At 41.9% G+C, this 18,676-nt stretch overlaps 3 protein-coding genes across 6 annotated transcripts; 1 reads left to right on the top strand and 2 right to left on the bottom strand.

The window, feature by feature from the left end:
- Nucleotides 1-877: 877 nt before the first annotated feature.
- Nucleotides 878-11,793, bottom strand: l3mbtl1b (L3MBTL histone methyl-lysine binding protein 1b). Of its 3 annotated transcripts, none has more exons than XM_046399833.1 (22): nt 11,406-11,793; nt 9,842-9,976; nt 9,264-9,459; nt 8,914-9,127; nt 8,691-8,820; nt 8,410-8,461; nt 7,679-7,773; nt 7,451-7,555; nt 7,202-7,337; nt 7,035-7,126; nt 6,573-6,724; nt 6,236-6,339; nt 5,773-5,858; nt 5,560-5,670; nt 5,358-5,472; nt 4,436-4,535; nt 3,725-3,919; nt 3,474-3,575; nt 3,305-3,369; nt 3,043-3,215; nt 2,727-2,789; nt 878-2,325 (listed from the first exon to the last, which is right to left on the bottom strand). In XM_046399833.1, exons 2-22 carry the CDS (start codon nt 9,950-9,952, stop codon nt 2,197-2,199), a joined length of 2,526 nt encoding a protein of 841 aa, XP_046255789.1. In that variant the 5' UTR covers nt 9,953-9,976; nt 11,406-11,793; the 3' UTR covers nt 878-2,196. The 3 variants fall into 3 exon arrangements, with proteins under 3 accessions (XP_046255789.1, XP_046255791.1, XP_046255790.1); XM_046399835.1 differs by having other exon boundaries at nt 6,263-6,339; nt 11,406-11,792; XM_046399834.1 differs by lacking the exon at nt 11,406-11,793 and adding an exon at nt 10,913-11,366.
- A 625-nt stretch (nt 11,794-12,418) lies between these two features.
- On the top strand, nt 12,419-14,634 carry LOC124064930 (transmembrane protein 244-like). Of its 2 annotated transcripts, none has more exons than XM_046399837.1 (6): nt 12,419-12,760; nt 13,104-13,189; nt 13,776-13,849; nt 13,949-14,074; nt 14,166-14,210; nt 14,288-14,634. In XM_046399837.1, the coding sequence occupies exons 1-6, from the start codon at nt 12,728-12,730 to the stop codon at nt 14,380-14,382; spliced, it is 459 nt and encodes a 152-aa protein (XP_046255793.1). In that variant the 5' UTR covers nt 12,419-12,727; the 3' UTR covers nt 14,383-14,634. The 2 variants fall into 2 exon arrangements, with proteins under 2 accessions (XP_046255793.1, XP_046255794.1); XM_046399838.1 differs by lacking the exon at nt 12,419-12,760 and adding an exon at nt 12,779-12,992.
- A 121-nt stretch (nt 14,635-14,755) lies between these two features.
- sgk2b (serum/glucocorticoid regulated kinase 2b) lies at nt 14,756-18,363 on the bottom strand. The gene is made up of 12 exons (XM_046399836.1): nt 18,147-18,363; nt 17,700-17,775; nt 17,534-17,603; nt 17,402-17,427; nt 16,873-16,930; nt 16,706-16,789; nt 16,492-16,623; nt 16,188-16,300; nt 15,707-15,926; nt 15,465-15,620; nt 15,292-15,381; nt 14,756-15,195 (listed from the first exon to the last, which is right to left on the bottom strand). The coding sequence occupies exons 1-12, from the start codon at nt 18,211-18,213 to the stop codon at nt 15,034-15,036; spliced, it is 1,254 nt and encodes a 417-aa protein (XP_046255792.1). The 5' UTR covers nt 18,214-18,363; the 3' UTR covers nt 14,756-15,033.
- Nucleotides 18,364-18,676: the final 313 nt, after the last annotated feature.

Here is an 18,676-nt window from a genome sequence, read left to right as displayed (position 1 = left end):
GACGTTATTAGATTGTTAATAACTGCTGCATCAGTGAGTATGGAGCGTTTTACAGTTGTTGCTGGTTGAGGTGGATCGACTTCATGTATAGTTAGGTGGTTTAGTCTTGTGGTCACCTGTGAGGTCCTCTAAAGGGTCATGAGGTGACTGACGGGATAGAAAGAAGGAAAAACTAAGTTCTACTACATCAATTTCTGTTTAATTTTTGAACTTTTCTCTAATCTTTCCTTGCTTTAGTGAAATATTGGCTCGTTTTACCTCTTTGGGCTCCCAAACAGTTATTTAATTGAAACCATCTGAATCTCTCTTTTCCAACTGTTCACTTGTATACACATCTGAAACTGAAACTGACAGGGAGCCTCAACTAAACACTGTTTTGTTGCCCGTGATCACAAGCCACAAAGGCTGAGAACAACCGGCAATCTTTGATAGTGCATTGCGTTTTATAGGCTTATCGTGTTTTCTTTAAGTAAAATGTTCATTTGATAAACAATGAGTAACCCTGTCAGATAACTGCAGCACAAAGTGAAATGTTTCGCTTTATTTTAGCCTGTCTATTTTACTCTATACTTCTACTCCACTGCAATTCAAAATGCAAATAAATGTACTTCAAAACCAACAGAGTCTAATCGGTCTTCAAGAAGTCTGAACAAATTACGTTGAAGTTCATGATGCAATTGAAAGTTTCAGGAAAAGCTAGTAGATCTGTGTTTTTGTTAAACTACTGTATCTCAGAAGTACTTACTGGTAATTGGGTAAATATGTTTTAAACTGTGTAAATAACACATAAAATGTACAGACAAAAAACACAGTTTTATATTATCTGTGTGTGTGTGTGTGTGTGGAGTGAAATGACTGAGGTCAAATGAGGACAGCAGGCTGTGTGCATCTCATTTATTTCCACCCATTCCATCAAACAGCCACAGTTACCTCAGAGCCATAACAGCGTACCATTACCCCTTAAATTAGAATACATAAATAAAAGCTGTTTGCATATAAACAGTTGCTGATGTACACATTCCAACTTGTTGAAGTACACGCTGATTTACAAAGACACAATGTTTATTTTTCTCAAAATCTATGTATGAATTGAGGCTCGTGTTTTTCAGTTCGCTGTCACATTGTCCGTCCCCGAGGACAGATGTCAAGCCTTTGCATAACCAAGCAGGAATAAACTCGAGGACAGTCCAGTTGTAGCTGTATACTATTTACAGTGTGAATGACGGAGATTATTTAAACCAAACAAGATATCAAGATATCAACAAAACAACCGAAAGCTGTTTTTTTTTTTAAACATTCATATTCATGTGCCGTCTCCCCAAAAAATGCAGATATAGAAGAACAGAGCCGGTTCACTGTCTCGTTCCACTTTAAAAGACTGCAAGTTTCCTTGATTTTACATTTAGCCCTTAGCTCTGTCACATAACAATCCTCTGACCAGAAAATCAACACACACGGGCTGGTGGGAAATGATATCCTCATTTCTCAAACACACTTAGTCACATTTGCGCACACACAAACACACAAAGTTTTAACCACCCCACCCGCCCTCCCCCACCCAATCAAAGCTTCAGCCAACTCCAATTTAAACAAACTCTCTTGCCTTTGGGCCTGCCGAGTGGCCCACTTTCTCCATCTAGAGGAAAAAGGCTGAACTACATAGTGCTTCTGCTCCACTGGGTTTCACATTTAAAAGGTACTCAACACCTCACGATTGTATTTGCAGCTTAATTAAAAAAAAAAAAAGACCTGTTGCCAAGTAAAAAGCAACAAATCTCAAAAACGCTTGTTCCTTCTGCTCCAAGCTCAAGCACCATTAAAGTTCAAATAAAACGGGAAATGCAACAGAATCTTGACACTAAATCCAATTCCTAAACTGTACAATGTTAAGAAGCATTGAAGTTTCTTTTTTTTTTTTTTTTAATGATTCAGTAAACAAACACGATATAAATCGAGGAATCCTCATGGTATCACGTAAAACTCTCCCTCAGGGCTGATCAGTACGGTCCATCATGGAGAGAGGAAGGGAGGAGACGGGAGAGATGTTTAAAGACATTTTTAAAGATGATGGCTTCCACTTGTTTCTCTCATGTAGCTGCACCGTCACAGAGCTGGACAGACGTTATCAAATGTGTTTAGCTGAGTGTTGATAAAACCAGAGCAGAGGGTACCGGTACAGAGCGAGTGATTCAGGTCTTATTCTTCGTCAGCGTTCTTCAGCATGAGGATGGAGTTGTAGATCTTCAGGGCGGGTCCTAATTTGATTGACAGGATCTTGACGATGTCCGCTTGGGTGAGCAGCAGGAAGGCCTCGCCATCTATTTGCTATGGTAAAAAAAACAAAAAAAGAAAACTCTTTGCTCAACATCACAGAAAAACAAAGATCCTTTTAAGTGATGCTTCTTTTTAGCTGAAGCAAAACAAAAACACTGATTGCGTCACTACTCGTGTAACACTGCTACTTGTGTGTGTCTGCATTTTGTATCGGCTTTCAAGCTCAAGCACAGATCCACTACACTAGAAAAAAGTTATGCGGGTTTCTTCTGCAGTAAATGGTTGAAAAATGCAGAATTTGAGGACACTTCAAGAACATCACTTTCAAGACAAAATGGTCAAGCATTCAAAAACGAATCTTTAGTAGTCATTATTTAAGTAATCATTAGTTATAAGTTAAGACTTGGTGAGTGCTAATCAGCTGAAGTCCTGGTTCACACTGAAGTGCTTACCTCTGTTTTAAATGTAGCAGCATGTTCTTTACATCCTGGGAGTCCTTTGACAAAAGTGGCCACCTGATGAACAAAGACGAACAAATTACAGCAAAAAGCTACAGACAAGGCTGTCTAATGCAGGATGTTTCAATCAATTTAACGCTTATCTGCTAATCAAAGTGCCCTTGATGAACCGACAGGCAGAAAAAGAGCACCCGTTCAACCAGAAAAGCTGACTGTCAACAACAAGATGCGTGCATGAGGGATGAGTGAATGAGGAGTATGCCTGCTTTTTCATGTGTTGCTGCAGTGCGAGTTTGCAAGTATGTCTGACCTCCTCAGCACTCCAAGAGGCCACTCTCTTGGCAGTCAGCCCCAGGACCTCAGGCAGCAGCTGGCAATGTTTGTCCCAGCAGAGGGCCACCCGATGGGGGGGAGACGCAGAGATGCTGGGGGAAAACACGGACTCGTGGAGGGCTTGCTGGAGAGAGATGGTGTCTGGAGAGGCTGTGGGGAGGGAAGAGGAATCAGCATTCAGGACCACGGAGGTAGTGATTTACATGCTTTATCTTGCCTCATTTTATAGTCAGACACACCTTTACTATCACCACTCTCCTCCTTAACGTAGTGCATTTTCAGGTATCTGGGAACTGGAGCAGTCCTATAGAAAAGAATAAGTTAGAAGTTATTTAATTAAGTTACTTAATATGAGATCTCTAGTGAGGTTCAGTCGCACAGCTTGGTGTGACGGTATCATTACTGTACCGTTTAGGCCTCGTTCCATTGTGGCCCTGCTCACTGCCCCCACCTGGTGGCTCTGATTGGCTGTTGCGTCCTGAGCGTTCGGCTTCCACTGTCACCGGTTTCCTAGCAACACAGTCAACCCACTCTTAAGTACAGACACTGGAGATAGAGATGCATGCGAAACACTGATAGTAGTGCTCTTGGGAGTGTTAGTGGCTTTCAAAGTGTGCTCATGCGGTTTATGACAGCCTTGCACGTGCTCAGCAGCGAACCTGCTCTGGGAGTCTTCTGCTCCTTCCTGCTGGTCTGGTGTCGAGGAGGTCTGTGTTGTAGTGTTGGTGTGCGGATCGGGACGTCGCCCACGAGGATGAGGTCCACTGAGGGCGAGTGGTCGTTCCCCACTGAGGCGATCTGGCAGCAAGCCCTCCTTGTTCAGATTCACCTCTGAGTAGGGACAGCTCACCTGACTGCACACACACAAACAGGCAAACTTTACCCGAAACTGAAACTGCCATTTCAAAACACTGGGAATGAAGACAGAAATTCACTTTGTTTTGTTTTTTTTTCTTTTTTACTTTTGTCTCTCTGAAATTTAAGAGGTTACAACAACAAATAGGAAGGAAAAGTAGCTAAAACTCCCACACATAAAACACATTTACTCTGCCGGCAGCCCACACAAGTAAAAATGACATTTAAGAACACTGAGAGTCTTTCTTCTCCTTAAACACACACTGACCAAACATTGATAAAAAAAACTGATAATGTGCTGTTAGAGCAACAATGACAGAATGCAGCAAAGACGGAGAAGACACCAGAAGTGAGGTTTAGACAGATAAGAAAATAGAAGAACATAAAATATATAAGTGAGAGAGATTTAGAAAAATAAACACAGATGTATCATATGACAATAAGATTTCAACAGAAGAAGAAAAAAAAAGAGAAGAAAAACAGAAAGCACAACAAACTGAGTAGATGCTACTGACGTGTAGTGGGTCCCATAACGAGGTCCTCTGATGTGGCCAACCCCATTGCATCCTGGGGTAGGACATCCTTGTCCTGGGGCAGCTAATAAATCACTGGAGCCTGAAACACACACACACACACACACACACATTCACATTCACATTAGAGTGTTACTAAAACTATGCAAACAACTGCAAGAACATTTCCATTTCCATTCATTACAGATTCCTCCTACCACCATTATCCAGGAGTCAAATCAAGGCAGAGACAAACCTACTTGTCTGTTGAAATTACATTTCTGCATCCTTTCCAGGCTTGTTTCGACAGGCATTGGGATCGTATGTGGACAAATGAAGGGGTGATAGATGAATGTTTTTTCCTACGCCAATATTAAGGCCATTTTTAAATTCTTAATGGCGAACCGTTTTGCCGTAACCTTTCCTCCGGCCTGATACCCCACTTTTCAGTTCTCCACATGGCTGCTCGTCAAAACTTAACTTAGAGGGATGATGATGATGATTTTCTTAATAATATTAAAGATAAGATTGCTGCACCATGCACAGAAACACAAATAGCTTTACAATTTTAAATAATATGTTCATGCTCTGTATAAGTCAGACGTAGTGACACTCAAGATGACTGTTCAATAAGAGAATAAATTCTTTAGTGGAAACAGATAAATATACTACTACTACCTCTACTACGCTATGAGTAAGAATGTCATCAAGCTAATGAAAATATTTTATGAGTAGAAATGAACACCGTTCATGCACACATGCTTGTAATATCCTCAGGCTCACCTTAGTCAACTGGGTAAAACCAATATTACCCCCAAATACAAGATGTTATGATTTTCTTTGAAACCATAATCCTTTTCCTAAAAAAAGTCTTGAGTGACCTCACTGAATATCAGGCAGGAAAATCAGCAAGAGTGTGTCTCACCATTAGGGTACTGAAGCGGGTGTCCAGTTTTCTGACACCACCCTACTGGGTGCAGATCAGGGCAGTCGGTCTCCACCCAGTAGTTGTACTCTGAACTCCAGCCGTCAAAATGAATCTAGATTAGAGGTGGGTGGTGGGGAATTAGAGTGGAGCATCGCACAGAGCAAGTCAGAGCACATCTTCATGAGGAGACATCTTGTACCTTTAGTCGGTGGTCCTCTGTGTCTGCTATAGTCGCAACACGGATGAGCATGGGGTTCCTCTTATCGACAGCTTCCATTTTCATCCCAATCTGGAAGCCATGTGGAGGTCGCTGAAAACACAGGGCAGAACTAAAATCACATGGCCACATATTGTACATAACATAAAGCTTTGTGTACTTGTGTGTGTGTGTGTATGTGTGAGCAAACTGTACCGGTTTGAAAGCCCGAGCAGGAGCAGCCTGAGTCCCCGTCTCTTCCAGGTACTTCTCCCATGAGAAACTTTTGGGTTGCTTGTATTCTGAGGAGAGGGAATAGAGACTCATTTGATCCATCAGTCACTGCAGACACACACACACACACACTAACAATCTGTTGATGCATAACCTGTGGATCAACTCTACAGCTGACGGTGGCATGCATTTCACCGTTAATGTGCAAAAATACATTTACTTAAAAAGAATTTTGAGTAATTCTTTCTTACAGTCATAACAAGATTTGAGAAACACCAGAAATGTGTACAATACTTAACACAGAACAATACACTGATAGCACAAATAAACAATAATTTTATGAGCTTTATCAACAGAATCTATGTTTTTGTTAACATTTATTTCCAATACTGTTAGACTCTGCCTTAACTGGACCCTACAGTATATTAAAGTAGTTGATACTGACCCACATGTGTCTTGGTCTGTGTCTTACCAGCTGGAGTGGTCAGAGTTAGCCCAGCCTCTTCACAGAACCCCACAGGATGAATGTATGGACTACTAGCGTCACACCTTGACAAAAAAAAATTAATTTTAAACATTTTTCTAACTGCCTTAACTCTGTAGTTATGCACGTGTCCAACTTTTCAAGCCGTTTTGTTTCCACATTCATTTCCAAAACTTCCCACATCTAAAGTACACAGTCACCACACAGACATGTAACCTCTGTGGATTTCACTTGGATTTGAAGCCACGGCAGTCCTCACAGTGGAGTCCAAGAAAACCTTTTCAAACCGGCCTCTTACCAATAATCATACGTGTCATCCCAGTTGTCAAAATGAATGAGCAGTCGGTTGTCGACAACAGCAGCGATGGTTGCTACACAGATCAACGACGGGTTCTTCCTGTCGACCGCCTCCAGCTTCATCCCTGCTCTAAATCCAGATGGAGTCACAGACTAAAATAAAATGGAAAAAAAACCCAAAACAAAACATGGTGATTTAGCACATACACTGAATTTAGGAACAGCGTTTGATGGCTTTACAGACTGGAGCAGTGATCGTCAACTCACAGCCCACAGGCCAGCCAAATCTTTCCATCCAGCTCACAGAATAATGAATTCGGTGATGAAAATATGAAACAATAATAGACTAATTAAATAGATATTTTTCATTTGAATGTCTAAACCCCCACACTGTCTGCTTAGAAAAATTCCAACCCCAGGACAAATCTTGTTGATGACGTCTGAATGCGTGCTCATTACTCACTGTGTTGAGGCTCTTGAAAAGGTGTTTTGGGGCCAGTTGACCCCTGCAGTTCTTCACATACATGCTCCAATTAAACTCTCCATCCTTACAACCTTCAAGACAAACGCAATCAGAAAGGCTGTTTGAAAAATTGCGGACAGGTGTTTCATTTTGTTCGTGTGGCCTACCTTTAGGCAACAATAATTTATGTCCATTCTTCTCACACCAGCCAGCTGGTTTCATATCCCACGAGTCGGCGTTGGCCCAGAAGTCGTAGCACTCTGGGTAACCATCGAAGTGGAGCCTTACCCTATAGCCTTGGATCTAAGAGGCAAAGATACAGCACACAGGTATGAGTAACACTCTTAATTATGATCAGGGATGAAGATCTGCTGGGTCCTTTGCTGAACATAAGCTACAGACAACTATTAGCATACCTCTGCAACAGTGAGTACACAGAAGAGAGACGGGTGAGACGGGTCCAGCCCCTCCAGTTTCATTCCCACCTTAAAACTGTTCCTGCTTTGAGGAAATGACTGGTGCTGCAAGACAAATATACATCATAGCACAGTCATGGATTGGTTTATCCGAGACCAAATACTTAAAAACCACCTGGTTTCAGTACAAAACATGAAATTGGCCTGAGTTCATACAGAAAATAATACCTCTTTGAATAGTTTTACAGGAGCAGCGATGGCTCTCTCCTCTTCCAAGTAAGCGGGCCAGCTCCACGCCCGCTTCTTGTTGCCTGGGGTGGTCACTGAGGGTTGGGCAAAAGACGAAACAAAACAAAACAAACAAAAAAACTGGATATTATGTAGTTGGTACATGAGGATCTCCATCTTATGCCATTCATGAGAAACACACAGATGCAGATACACCTCCAAATTTGAGATTAACTTTATTCATTCAGTTTACGTCACAGTTTTTTAAAATCGCGATATGGAAGTTCATGTAACAAAATAATTATCTGTGAAAATGTAAAATTGCATTCATTTGTATGTCATGGACACGGAAAAACATGCCCATAACACTGAGAGAACCTAATCAACAGCCAATAAAACTTTCATTCATTCTGGTGCAACACAGGGAGCCCCCATGTTTCACAAGTTGGAGTTAGGATGTTTTTAATACTTTTTATACGGCTAATTAGAAAATGAGACAAATTTTCATCCAAGCTATATATTCCAATATTAAAGCGTACCATGCAAGTGTATCTGCAAGAGGTTTCATTTCTCACAAGAGCAACAGCACAGCACCAAAGAATTGAATTTAGGACATGAAATGTTATTCGTTGTATTTAAGGCCTCGAATCTGGATAGTCAAATCAGTCATTTAAAACTTTTTGGAGGCGTCAGAAGCTACTACTGATACTTCTTGTAGCAGTCTAACATACCCAGTTTGGCAATTTTGGCACCTCTTCTGCCTTTGGTAGACTTGGTCTTTTCCTACAACAGGTCAAATTAAAAAAACATGTTAATAGCCAACTTTCTGCACAAGCATCTTGTCTGTTTACTCAACTAAAATATGAAGAGAGAAATGGTGAAAACAAACAAAATAAAATCCAGAAGAAGATACTTTGTCACAAAACGACCCTGTAGTACTGAACAACAGAATAGGCTGTAGCTCTGAAAGGAAAAAAAATCATAGACAAAATGCTAAGTCTACTCTCCTTACCTCTGGTTCCTCTTGGTTTTCTTCCTCTTCATCACCAGAATCCATATAGATCTTCCTCTTTTTGCGCACACGTTTGCCCAGCCTCTCACCCTCAGCTGCTTGACTCTCCCTTGCTTCTCCTGGAGATGATCTGTAGAAAAGAAAGATTTGACTTGTGATGAAACAACAAAACAAAACAAAGACAAGAAAGAGGTGTTAGAGGACACCAGGTGTGTGGTTTTACCTGCCACTGGAGGGCTGGGCACAAATGGAGCTACAGAATTTGCCCTGAAAGAGGGCATCCTGGGGAACACGGCCACCGCAGGCCCGGCACCTTGACAGCTCCAAATTTGGGCCTGTGTCTGCACTAGAGCCAACTTCAACACTGGGACCGACCTCCACACTGGGGCCCTCCATACTGTGGCCCTCCTCTAAAGACAGAAGCACAGGACCAGGGGCTGGAGGACAAATCAGAAAGGAGGGCTGAAACTGACAACATTCGCTGTTCAAAACGCAGCAAGCATTAAACATAAACACTGCATGTTTTTATTTCACAATAACACGGCTGTAAGGGTTAAAAGTGTGCTGTCGTACCTTTAGCTTGAGAGGATCCTGGCTGACTCTGATTGGCTGGAGCAGTGGCTGTGTTAGTCTGTGATTGGCCCTCTGGTGGAGGGGTGGGAGTGTGAGACTGCGCTGGGTCCAAGGTCTCACTGTTAGGCTCTGACTGCTGCCCTTTGACCTCTAGGTCTGTGACAATCTCAAGAGTCCCAAACTCTGTCATGCGGAACTGAAAGACACAGGACAAACAACAGACTTGCTCATCGAGATTTCTCCCAGGAAACTTCTGAGCTGAGGTCGTGGCCACCTCAATCCCGATTCACCTTGTCTCCAAATGAATGTAGTTAACAGATGACAACCTCAATAACTGTCATATTCTTTAAATACATGAAATACCCTGTGTCTAATAGCTCTTTATCTTTTTCCCTGGAAGGTTAATATTCTTAAACATATACATATACATTTTTCTTTTGGAAAATTAATACAGGGATTTTAATTTCCCACACAATGGGTGCCCAGCTTCTACAAATCTATGTGTAATCAGAGACCTGTACACAAACACTTGCACAACCAGAAATGATCCTGGACTGGAACAAAAATCTCTCCCGTACCCTGATGTCACTGCCTGGCAATGTCGCAATACCATCCTTCCAGTCCAGAGCACCCATCATGTCAAACTCAGCTCCCTGAGAGGGGACATCACTGGGTGGAGTGTCAGTCATTCCCACTCCTCCGATATCCCCAACCTGCAAACACATAATAACAGTCACTCGAAGACAGTGCCACAACTGACACAAAAATGTTCCATGTTCAAAATACAGAAAAGGTTGAATAAAAAAAGTACAGTCCACATCTCTGACTTTAATTACAGCATTGTTCTCCGTCCACTGACTGTGCGTCAGTCCACCTGCATGCTTTTACCTCCTAAGTGCTCCCAACGACAAATGCAGTTTCTACCTGCACTTGTAAACAGCATTGCCCAGCATCACCACTAGATGGCGACTGTGTGCTGGCTTGCAGGATACACCATGCACTTCGATTTCAGACAAAACAGTCAATAATAATATTGTTTTGCTGGTCAACTAACGGGGAAATACGTGCAGAAATGGCCCTGTTAGAGTGAACCTTCATCAGGATCATTGACAAACATGAGGACAGATGTCTCAACTTTAAGTTAACCATAGAAGTTCATCTTTTCCTTGTTTTAACAGTATCTCTTAATACCGTCTGTTTGCCTGGTTATGAACAAGTGAGGGGGTAATTTGTTTATCATATTTGAAGAGAACACTGTTTTCTGCACTGACTGGCCAAACTTAAAAGCGTTTTAATCCGACGAATATTACGATATAACGTTTTACTGTTGACGCATGTTCAACACTGAATTATGGTGATATTTTCTGTTTGCATAGTGGTCATAACCATGTGAAAAGTAAACAACACCCCATGCTAATAGATCTTGATTAAGTTTGACTTTCCACTTAATATCTCAGTTTTATTCTAGCCATAAATAAAGTGTAAGAGCGCCCATGATTAGCATTCGTCTTATACAAAATGGCGGAGCATAGGAAGAGGCCACCAACACGTTTAAACTATGTAAATTACTCAAGTTACCAATTTAAACAAATCATACAAAGCCGCTACGTGTCGAACAAAAGCAAGTGCTTGCGGTGTAATTTCCTGACTTAGTGTTTTTCTTCACTCGGGTTATTTTCTTCACTTTCCCCTTGTCACGGAATGTCAGCCCAGGTTGCTAGCTAGCGCTGACATGAAGCTAACAGTCAGCTAGCTCCACTCCGTTCAACAGAACTGAGGGTTGCTAGACAGCTAGCCGTAGCATTGTGACTGGATGCAGCCAGCTAAGGACAATCTGTAATAAATAAGTTTCCCGGTTAATAACAACAGGAAAACGCATTTTGCAAACGTCAATATTTCGCACAGCATCACACACACTCGCAATAACACGACGCTACTGTTACGAGCTTCAACATTGTTGCTTGATTAATTTCTTGAATAGAAACTTGAAAAAACGATTTATTCTTGCCGTTTTAAATCAGAGTGGAAATAACATCAACTAGCGCTAATTAGCAAGACGAATGTCGGCTTTTCAAATTTTGCCGCTGTTAATGGCAATAAATTAGTATTAACGCCCGTATTGTTTAAAAATGTGGAACTCACCTCGTTTCTGTTTTAACTCTTATTTAGAGCTGGATAGAAGGATGCGCATGCGTGCAAGATGCGCTGCCTGACAACTTTGGGTCTCGGAAAAGTTCAGTTTACTATCGGTGGTCAATACCAGACCTGCTTACACTTGTAACACGCCCAAAACTCTACTCGGTGCCAGTATAACGAGTACTACCGATGGGTTACCATTGGCTTTGCTCGCCCTCATAAGTATTTCCCTGAAGAAGTACGAGTGTGTATCAATGAAGCGCAAGGACCGCAGTGTCTTCCATTACGTTGAGGTGCGGTTGGTTCCCTTCTGGTCAAACTGTGTGTTTTTTCCCCCCACTTTCAACCCCAATACGACCGAGAAACAGCCAGTTTGTGCAAATGCACTCAGAGCAGAGGCAATCATCAGTTTGTGCACGCTTGTGCTAACTGTGGGATTAAACACTCAGGACTGTAAAATCACCCGAAGTGACATTCCCAACCAAACAAAAAAAAAAACGACACAAATAACGTTGCAACACAAAGTGTCTCTGGATTGATTTAGTTTTGGAAACGCATGCAGTTACGTCGGCTGGCGGGTATGCGGTATACCAAAATCCTTTAACGTTACATGAAGTCGAGCCATATTATTACACATGATGAGTACAGCCTAATCAAACACTGACACAACACCACGTCTGATACACGAAAACACAACTATGGGGTTAAATTGTGGCTGAAATGTAACATCCTACAATTGCGCTGTGTGGTATCTCCTCTCATAGCACTTACAGGCGATTGGATGTATGCATGCCTTTAACGTGACTGCCAATTTATTAAATTCAGTCGTGACATTACTATGAGTACTTCCTCCTTGTCTGAGGTCTGTAGTAGTTTGGGTTTATGTACTAGATGGGTCGCTGGTGGTCCAAATACTCATTCTCAGCCCCCTTGTCTCCAGCTATCCTGCAGTATTCAATCCCTCCCACACATGAGGCGGCTATGGTTTCTCCGGTATAATAAGGCTAGATATCTTATGCCACAGTTTTGATGAAAATACACGCCGTCTAAACCCCAAATCGCTAAAGTATCCATGACTATGCATTCAGTTGCTAGCTAACAGGTACACAGTGAGATAAGTCTTTATTTCAGTCAACAAAGGCCGCCCTGATAGGAGGTGAAATGAGTTCAATCGGCTGTAGAAGCGGCGGCGCGGGTTTGTCTTGGGTTGGTCGCTAGATGGCGGAAGACGTTCAGTTTATGAGGGGGGGGGGGGATTAACGGGATAGTAGCCTACATCGTGCTGCAGCCAGAGTTATTTTGTAATATAGCATCAAAAAAACCATGAGATGGCATTCAAAGGCAAAGCGGTCGACTCGAAGGTAAGAGGACAGTTAATTTAGCCTGCACATCCCCGCCTTATCTGGCGTCTCTGTGCTCTCTATTAATCGGAGTCGACTGGAGGCAAATCATGTGCGATTAAATACACGGAGAGTGTGTTCATTTTACCGTATTTAGCCGAAAGCACAGATATATTATTGCAGTCCTGATGTGCTCAGAGATAGAGAGCAGCCTGGTAGCTTGTCATATGTCAGGCTGCGAATACAGCTCCAGGTTGGTGTTTGATAATGTTGCGTTATGTGGAAAATATGCAGTGTTGCCCACTAGACAAATTACACGCTGTATTGTGAAATATTGTCTCCTCTTCGTGTCTCAATCCCACAGACCGTGCTCTTCAATCTTCTGCTGTGTCTGGTCATATTTTACTCTATTTTCTACATGGTTGGGAGTGTATGTTTTGGTGCCTTCAGGTAATAACCTCCCACACGCATGCGCACGTAAACTGGCAATTCACAGCATCATTATCTGCCCCCCTGTAAATAGCACTCTTACATACCTGGGTGTCTCCTAAATAAATATCTTCCAATGTGGAAATCATAACTTTGAGCAACTGATGGAGTTTCAAATTGACATAAATATCTGTAACCATCAAAAATGATTGCAGAATTATCTTATAGATAAATGAGAACATTCTCAACGTTTAGAATTTGCAACTATCTAATGCAAGTGAATGCGATGATGATTTTAAAGTAAGCAACTGGTTGTGCTCTGTCTTTACCTCATCATGAGGCCCTTATGTAGAGCAGCCCTCAGTCAAAACAGACTGTTAAGAACTTTATTCTTTTAGTTCACGTTGTCCCTAAAATTGTGTTGTGATAACACCTTGAAATACAGATCAGGTAGTTGTGTTATTCACTGGTCCGATAGGCAGAATTATCTGGAGATTCCCTTACTCCCTTTTCTGTTGCCTGAAGCTGAGATATATTTACAGAGCAGTTTAACACACTTTCTTGTGATCGCTGACAGTAGTTTTCTCTTTTCCTGCTCCTCTTTCAGGTTGGATCACTTTGATGGACTGATTCCATTTGACTTTAAAACAGGACCTGCTGAATCCAACTCCAAATACTTGGGTGAGCACACTCAACGCAGCCAGTATAATCAACGATGCGCATGAACGTTTTGTTTTTTTTCACTTCCTGTATTTGTTTGCTATGTTGGGTCCTTCTCAGTGAACCTCCTGTCCTTGGAGCTCACCTACTTTTGCAGTGGCCTTTTGTTTGCTGCAGTGGTGCGGAGGCGGGTCTGGGACTACGCCCTCACTGTCACACTTCTACATGTAATTATCACCAGTCTGGGTGAGCAGAAACCTTACAATACATCTACACGGATACATATATCAATCACTGAATGTGTTGTGAAACTGTTTGTTTTGCTTCCTTGTTGCAGTGATGTTGGAGTTTCCCATGGTGTGGCAGTGGTGGCTGGCTTTAGGTAACACAAACAGTTATTGCATTCAACTTTTCTGAGCTCAAGGCTTTTTAACGCTCTGGATCTTTGTTGTTCCACAGGCAGCGGCTTGTTTCTGATGATCTGCAATGGCCAGCTGATAGCTTACTTCACCTGCCAGAGTGATCAGAGCTACGCCACCTTTAGCATCTACTGACAGACAGAAAGCCACTCTGTCCATAAACCGTCACATAAAGGGTCCTGCGAAGTGAGGTCAAAGGGATCAGACCAGATGATCTCTTCATGGAGATACCCTTTTTGTCACTAAAACAAAAACTCCCCATCACACATAAAGTCACTTGGGTCCAATTTGTGTTTATGGGTTGCCAACAGACTGGCATCCCATTGTGTTATGGAGATGTTCTCTGAATCTTGCTTGTGATAATCCTCTGTGACTGTGCAGGATTTTGAGGCACCTGTGAAGTATTTTCAGTACCTTTGTAAGCTGTGAATGTTACAGCAGAATGGGCAAGTTGCAATACATGTTGTATATTTTAAAGATCTAAATGTAAAGTTAAAAAAAAAACAGCTTAAGAGTGAGTTTTTATTGCTTCATCCTCTTCCACATTAAAGTAACTAGGATTTGTAAAATAGTGACCAGCCTATTTCACATTATGAACTGACATTTAACAGTAAAATGTAAAAGTACACCATTATTTAGTAGGGTAAAGAGTGAAAGATACAGCACAGTGAAATGTTAGTGTTGTAATATTTTGATTAAGTGTTTAAAAATAGTCTTCTCATTTAATAATTTATAGCATAAAAAATAAATATTTGAACAAACATGCTCCCAGAGGATTTGCTGTTGTTATGACACCAGCTCTGCTGCCACATACTCCACTGGGTTTATGAAGGAGAATCCTGGGAAGGCCTCGTTGGTTGTGTTCGCCTGGCACCTCTCATTCACAGAGGTGGGGACGGGTTGTAGTGTGAACTCGGGGTCAATGTAGCTGACATCGCAGGGACCCGTCTGGCGAAAACAGAGGAATGAACACACACTCAGGTATAATGAAAAATTAACAAAAAAAAAAATACTGCTCTCCACTCTTTTTGGAATCGCTCGTACCACTTTTGGGATGAACGGGGGTCTAATTTTCCTGGCCAGGAGGTCATCCCAGTTGATGGAAGCAAAGAAGGGATGTTCCTGCAGCTCCTCCTGGACACACACACTGAAATTAGATCTTCGATGCTTAAGGGTATTTATGTGCATCACATCTTGTTTTCAACGTATGCACTTACAAGGTCATGGCTGCCCCCTAAGCGTTTGGAGACGTCTCTTTCCAGGAGTCCTCCTAACAGTGAGCGTGCAGCCTGAGAGGCTCCACCACGCAGCAGCAGGGGGGCATGAAGTATGTTCTCAAACATCTCTGCTTTCATATGACTATAAAATGGAGGCTGAGAGAAAGAACAGAGAGATGGAGTAAGGTGAAGATGCTAAAGAGTACAATGACAAGGAAAATGATTATTATGCCTGCACTCACCAGACCGTAGAGCATCTCATAAAGCACAGTGCCAAGGGCCCACCAGTCCACTGCTGGACTGTATGGATGACCTTGTAGCACCTCTGGAGCAAGATACTCTGGAGTCCCACAGAACGTATGCATAATCCCACCAATGGCCACCCCTTCTTTACAAAGCCCAAAGTCGGTAAGCATCACATGACCCTCACTGTCCAACAGGATGTTCTCTGGTTTGAGGTCTCTGGCAGAGAGTCAGATGGGAAAAACGTGTTGATTAACTCGTGCAAAAAAACTTATATTAAACGATACTGATGTGTTTGTTTCAGTTTCACTTGATTTCACATCAGTTCACTGTTTATTATTTAACGTGGTGTTTTTCATTGGGAGTTATGAACATGTTTAAATTTTACATGAGCAAAGAAAGTGAGAAAGTGATGAGACTTCTAAACAGTGACTTTGCATTAGCTTGTCGGTTTGTGCGTGTGAGTGTAAGCATATCTACCTGTAAACGATGTCAAGCGAGTGAAGGTAGCCCAGAGCCGTAGCCATCTCTGCAGCATAGAACAGAGCCCTGGGTTCAGAAAACGACCCGTCCCTCTGAAGGTGGAAGAAAAGCTGAGGACATAGATACATAGTCACATACACAGATTTCATAAAATTATAACGAAATTCAAGACAATAGCGGGATCGCAGAGAGAATCGTTACGAGTGGTTGACCCACTTTTGGTGACAGTTGATCCCACAAATGTGACACATTTACGCTATATCACACAGCTGATAGAGAGAAATCGTGTTTATATACAAACCTCCCCTCCATTAACATAGTCCAGGACAAAGTAGAGCATGTTTGGTGTCTGGAAAGAGAAGTGGAGCCCCACTAGGAATGGATGTTGTAGTCCCTTCAGCAGGACGCTCCTCTCAACCATCACATGCCTCTGCTACAAAGCACCAAAGACACAGTATGTAGATAGAATGACAGATAGATATATAGATAAATAAATAGACAGATAGATAGATTACCTCTTTCCTCTTGACAATCATATGTTTCTGCAGCACTTTCACGGCATAGTATCCGCCATGTTTTCTGTGCCTTGCCAGCAGCACCTGGGAAAGTTTGAGCTGGGTCATTTACCGTTCAAACAAAAGGCTCACAGAAATAAAATTTTACATGAATAACAACTCTCTACCTTTCCAAAGCTTCCTTTGCCAATCAGTTTGAGGTAGTCGAAATCTGATGGCTTCAACCTGATTAACACAAGGAAATGTAACAGTCAGCTCTTAAACCGTACACAAAATCATGACTTAATTTGTTTTGATTTTTACTACTACACGGATCAGTTAACAGGACACTATATTATAACGTCTATCTAGTAAATATCCTTATGCTTTTAACAAGCTATTTGATTACTTAGGGCTGTAGCTAAATTGAGGGTGGGGGGGTGGAAGATAAGTCTTAGAGGTCACAATACCTTTACTAACTACATATTTCAGAGGAAAATCTAATGTATTTGTATTTTCGAATTATATATATTGCCAACTAGTGAAACTTTAATAATCATTAAACACATCATTTAAATTCCTTATAACTGTATCTTTTAAGTATTACTCAACAGACTGCCAGAGAGAGAAAGAGTTGCTCCGTAATGTGAGGTGAAACAGCACAGTTTTTTTTTCTGTCCTGAAATATTTCCAGTCATCAGGGGGAAAATGACTTACTGTGAGGTTTCTGTGTCCACTGGGCTCTGAGGAGAGAGACGAGACACATCGGGACAGGACGGTCAGGAGGTCAGATTGAGTTTCATCTCCTGTCATCACTCAACACAGTCTTCTCCTTCTCTCTGTACTCACCATGGGGCCTTTCTCCTCCTTCTGTCTTCTCGGCCTGCTCTGTCGCTGCAGGAATTTCTGAGGGTCCAGACTTCATTCAGTAGGTCAAAAACATGTCAGGGGGTTTTTGATCAGATTCAGTACAAAGTAATAATAAGTTACAGGTGATGTAATTTTGTTAACTTACTGTTGGCACAGTTGTTGGCTAGAAACAAATTTGTGTAGGAGGTCACTGAAGGCAACTTTCTTTCCTTTGAGCAGAGCTGTAAGACAAGCAGGGAGTTAGTCCCTTACATAAGAGCTCAGCAGCTGTATTTTCTCAGAGGGCTAGCGAGTGGTCACCGTGACTGACATACTTAAATCAAATTACGAAATCAGTGTAACCCTTGAGTTAGTCTATGCCAATCTTCACACGTTTAAAAATAAAAATAAGGATACAAAAGCACTGATAGAATATGTTACTTTAATGGACACGAATATTCTTCCCAACTCTTATATTTCACGGTCATTTCATTTGTAGCAGGATTTTAAGTTACATTTTGCCGGTATACTTGTGTCAGTATCTTTCTTTACTTTGGTTCGTTAGTTAGCAGTTACAGTAAAACTGACGTAAAAAAACGTAAGATAAACTTACCTGAGAAAAAAGACACAAGCCCTCTCATTTTGGCATAGGTCATTGGTCGGTCTTGAGTTACGGTCATCTGACTGGGAGGTTTTGCAGAAAAATCAAAAGAGAGGACAGTTAGTCGGCGGTGAAGACAGTCCCGCAGTCGCCCCGCTTGTCCCAAACTATCACAGTGCTGCTGAGTTTAAAGACCAATGACGTAGAGACGCAGAGTAGCCGACCGGTAATGCTGCGTTTAAGTGCTCTCGGAGATGTCGGAATGCTGCGATAGATGTGCTGTGATAGCCCGCAGTGGGTGTAGGCCCTAGTAAAGTGCTCAGTTAGGCTAAAGTACTAAAGCACAGATGTGACGTACGTATTGTGGTATATTTTCTGACTCCACTGTATTTATTTGAGAGTAATGGCTAATAGTAAGCCCATGCCTTGTGACTATGACTTGTGACCCTTTGCGAAAACAGTTGATATGGACCTCTGGTTTCTCCTTCACGCTTCAAACTCTTTTCTACTTCGTTATGGTCTCAAAACCCTTCAGGTTTCTC

The sequence above is a fragment of the Scatophagus argus genome, chromosome 9 (genome assembly GCF_020382885.2).
Source record: "Scatophagus argus isolate fScaArg1 chromosome 9, fScaArg1.pri, whole genome shotgun sequence".
In the NCBI taxonomy this organism is placed as follows: domain Eukaryota; kingdom Metazoa; phylum Chordata; class Actinopteri; family Scatophagidae; genus Scatophagus; species Scatophagus argus.
The sequence above is the reverse complement of the archived record's forward strand: the minus strand, read 5'-3'. Positions and strand labels throughout refer to the sequence as shown.

What these genes read in the sequence shown, in the direction of transcription:
- l3mbtl1b (XM_046399833.1), bottom strand. Translation starts at nt 9,952, where the DNA reads ATGACTGACACTCCACCCAGTGATGTCCCCTCTCAGGGAGCTGAGTTT. An exon ending in TGCCAAAATTGCCAAACTGG is followed by an intron (nt 7,774 to 8,409) that starts GTATGTTAGACT and finishes CCCAACCCTCAG; the next exon opens with TGACCACCCCAGGCAACAAG. An exon ending in ACAGACCAAGACACATGTGG is followed by an intron (nt 5,859 to 6,235) that starts GTCAGTATCAAC and finishes CCCTCTCCTCAG; the next exon opens with AATACAAGCAACCCAAAAGT.
- LOC124064930 (XM_046399837.1), top strand. Translation starts at nt 12,728, where the DNA reads ATGGCATTCAAAGGCAAAGCGGTCGACTCGAAG. An exon ending in GTATGTTTTGGTGCCTTCAG is followed by an intron (nt 13,190 to 13,775) that starts GTAATAACCTCC and finishes CTCCTCTTTCAG; the next exon opens with GTTGGATCACTTTGATGGAC. An exon ending in GCAGTGGTGGCTGGCTTTAG is followed by an intron (nt 14,211 to 14,287) that starts GTAACACAAACA and finishes GTTGTTCCACAG; the next exon opens with GCAGCGGCTTGTTTCTGATG.
- sgk2b (XM_046399836.1), bottom strand. Translation starts at nt 18,213, where the DNA reads ATGACCGTAACTCAAGACCGACCAATGACCTATGCCAAAATGAGAGGG. An exon ending in AGGAGGAGAAAGGCCCCATG is followed by an intron (nt 17,428 to 17,533) that starts GTGAGTACAGAG and finishes CTCTCTCCTCAG; the next exon opens with AGCCCAGTGGACACAGAAAC. An exon ending in TCGCTTGACATCGTTTACAG is followed by an intron (nt 15,927 to 16,187) that starts GTAGATATGCTT and finishes ACTCTCTGCCAG; the next exon opens with AGACCTCAAACCAGAGAACA.